The following is a 1,012-nucleotide window of genomic DNA, read 5'->3' as shown; positions in this document are numbered from 1 at the left end:
AATCCTTCCTGCTTATCGAATATCTGAGTTGATTGCCAGGCACGCTCATTTAAGATATATGCACGGTGGTAATCAATTGACTTTATATACTCTACGTCAAGGATTCTGGATAATCGGAGGTCGAAATTCTTATAAAAAGGATCATTCGTCAATGTGTGACATATGTTCGAGAGCGTGCCGCCATTGTTGAACAATTAATGGACAGTTTACCTAGCTATAGAACTACGAATTGTAGATATTTTACTCATACAGGAGCAGATTATGCAGCTCCGTTTCAAATCCGTGTCGCCCCAGGTAGAGGAAATAAAAGCTATATGGGGTATGTTGCATTATACGTCTAAAGGGCTTTTAGCGTCGCGGTATGCCTGTCCATCTTTATAGTGATAATGGCACGACTTTCCTGGGTGCTGATCGAGATTTAAGGCATAACCTAACACAATTGCGTCGAGATCCTGATATGCTCAATAGTTTATCTATCGAAGGCACTTCTTGGCATTTTATCCCCCCAGCTGCTCCTCATTTTGGAGGTTTATGGAAGGCAAGTGTCAAGAGTTTAAAACACTACTTACGTAGATGCGTAGGCGCTCACAACCTAACCTTTGAAGAATTCACGACGACTTTCACTCGATTTAAGGCTTGTCTTAATTCTCGACCCATAGGCCCACAATCTGATAATCCTAATGACTTTTCTTCCCTTGCACCAGGACATTTTTTAATAGGAGCTCCTCTTACGAGTTCTCCTGAACCCTCTGTTGAGCTAGTTCCTGAAAACAGATTAACTCGCTGGCAAATTGTTCAACGTATATCTTAAACATTTTGATGCAGGTGAAATGTAGAGTACCTACACTCTTTACAACAACGATATAAGTGGAGAAGTCCTCATAATAATATTAGAATCGGTACCATGGTATTTATTAGACATGATACTCTCCCTCCTTCTAAATGGCAATTAGGTCGCATTATTAAATCTTACGCGGGAAAGGATGGTCTGATTCGAACAGTCAGAATCAAG

At 40.6% G+C, this 1,012-nt stretch overlaps 1 protein-coding gene across 1 annotated transcript; it reads left to right on the top strand.

Moving 5' to 3' along the window:
* Positions 1 to 361: 361 nt before the first annotated feature.
* On the top strand, positions 362 to 811 carry LOC117178637. The gene has a single exon (XM_033370060.1). The coding sequence runs from the start codon at positions 362 to 364 to the stop codon at positions 809 to 811; it is 450 nt and encodes a 149-aa protein (XP_033225951.1).
* The last annotated feature ends 201 nt before the right edge of the window (positions 812 to 1,012 follow it).

The sequence above is a fragment of the Belonocnema kinseyi genome, chromosome 8 (genome assembly GCF_010883055.1).
Source record: "Belonocnema kinseyi isolate 2016_QV_RU_SX_M_011 chromosome 8, B_treatae_v1, whole genome shotgun sequence".
Taxonomy (NCBI): Eukaryota; Metazoa; Arthropoda; class Insecta; order Hymenoptera; family Cynipidae; genus Belonocnema; species Belonocnema kinseyi.
The sequence above is the reverse complement of the archived record's forward strand: the minus strand, read 5'-3'. Positions and strand labels throughout refer to the sequence as shown.

Coding starts and splice junctions, on each gene's coding strand:
- LOC117178637 (XM_033370060.1), top strand. CDS start 362: ATGCCTGTCCATCTTTATAGTGATAATGGCACGACTTTCCTGGGTGCT.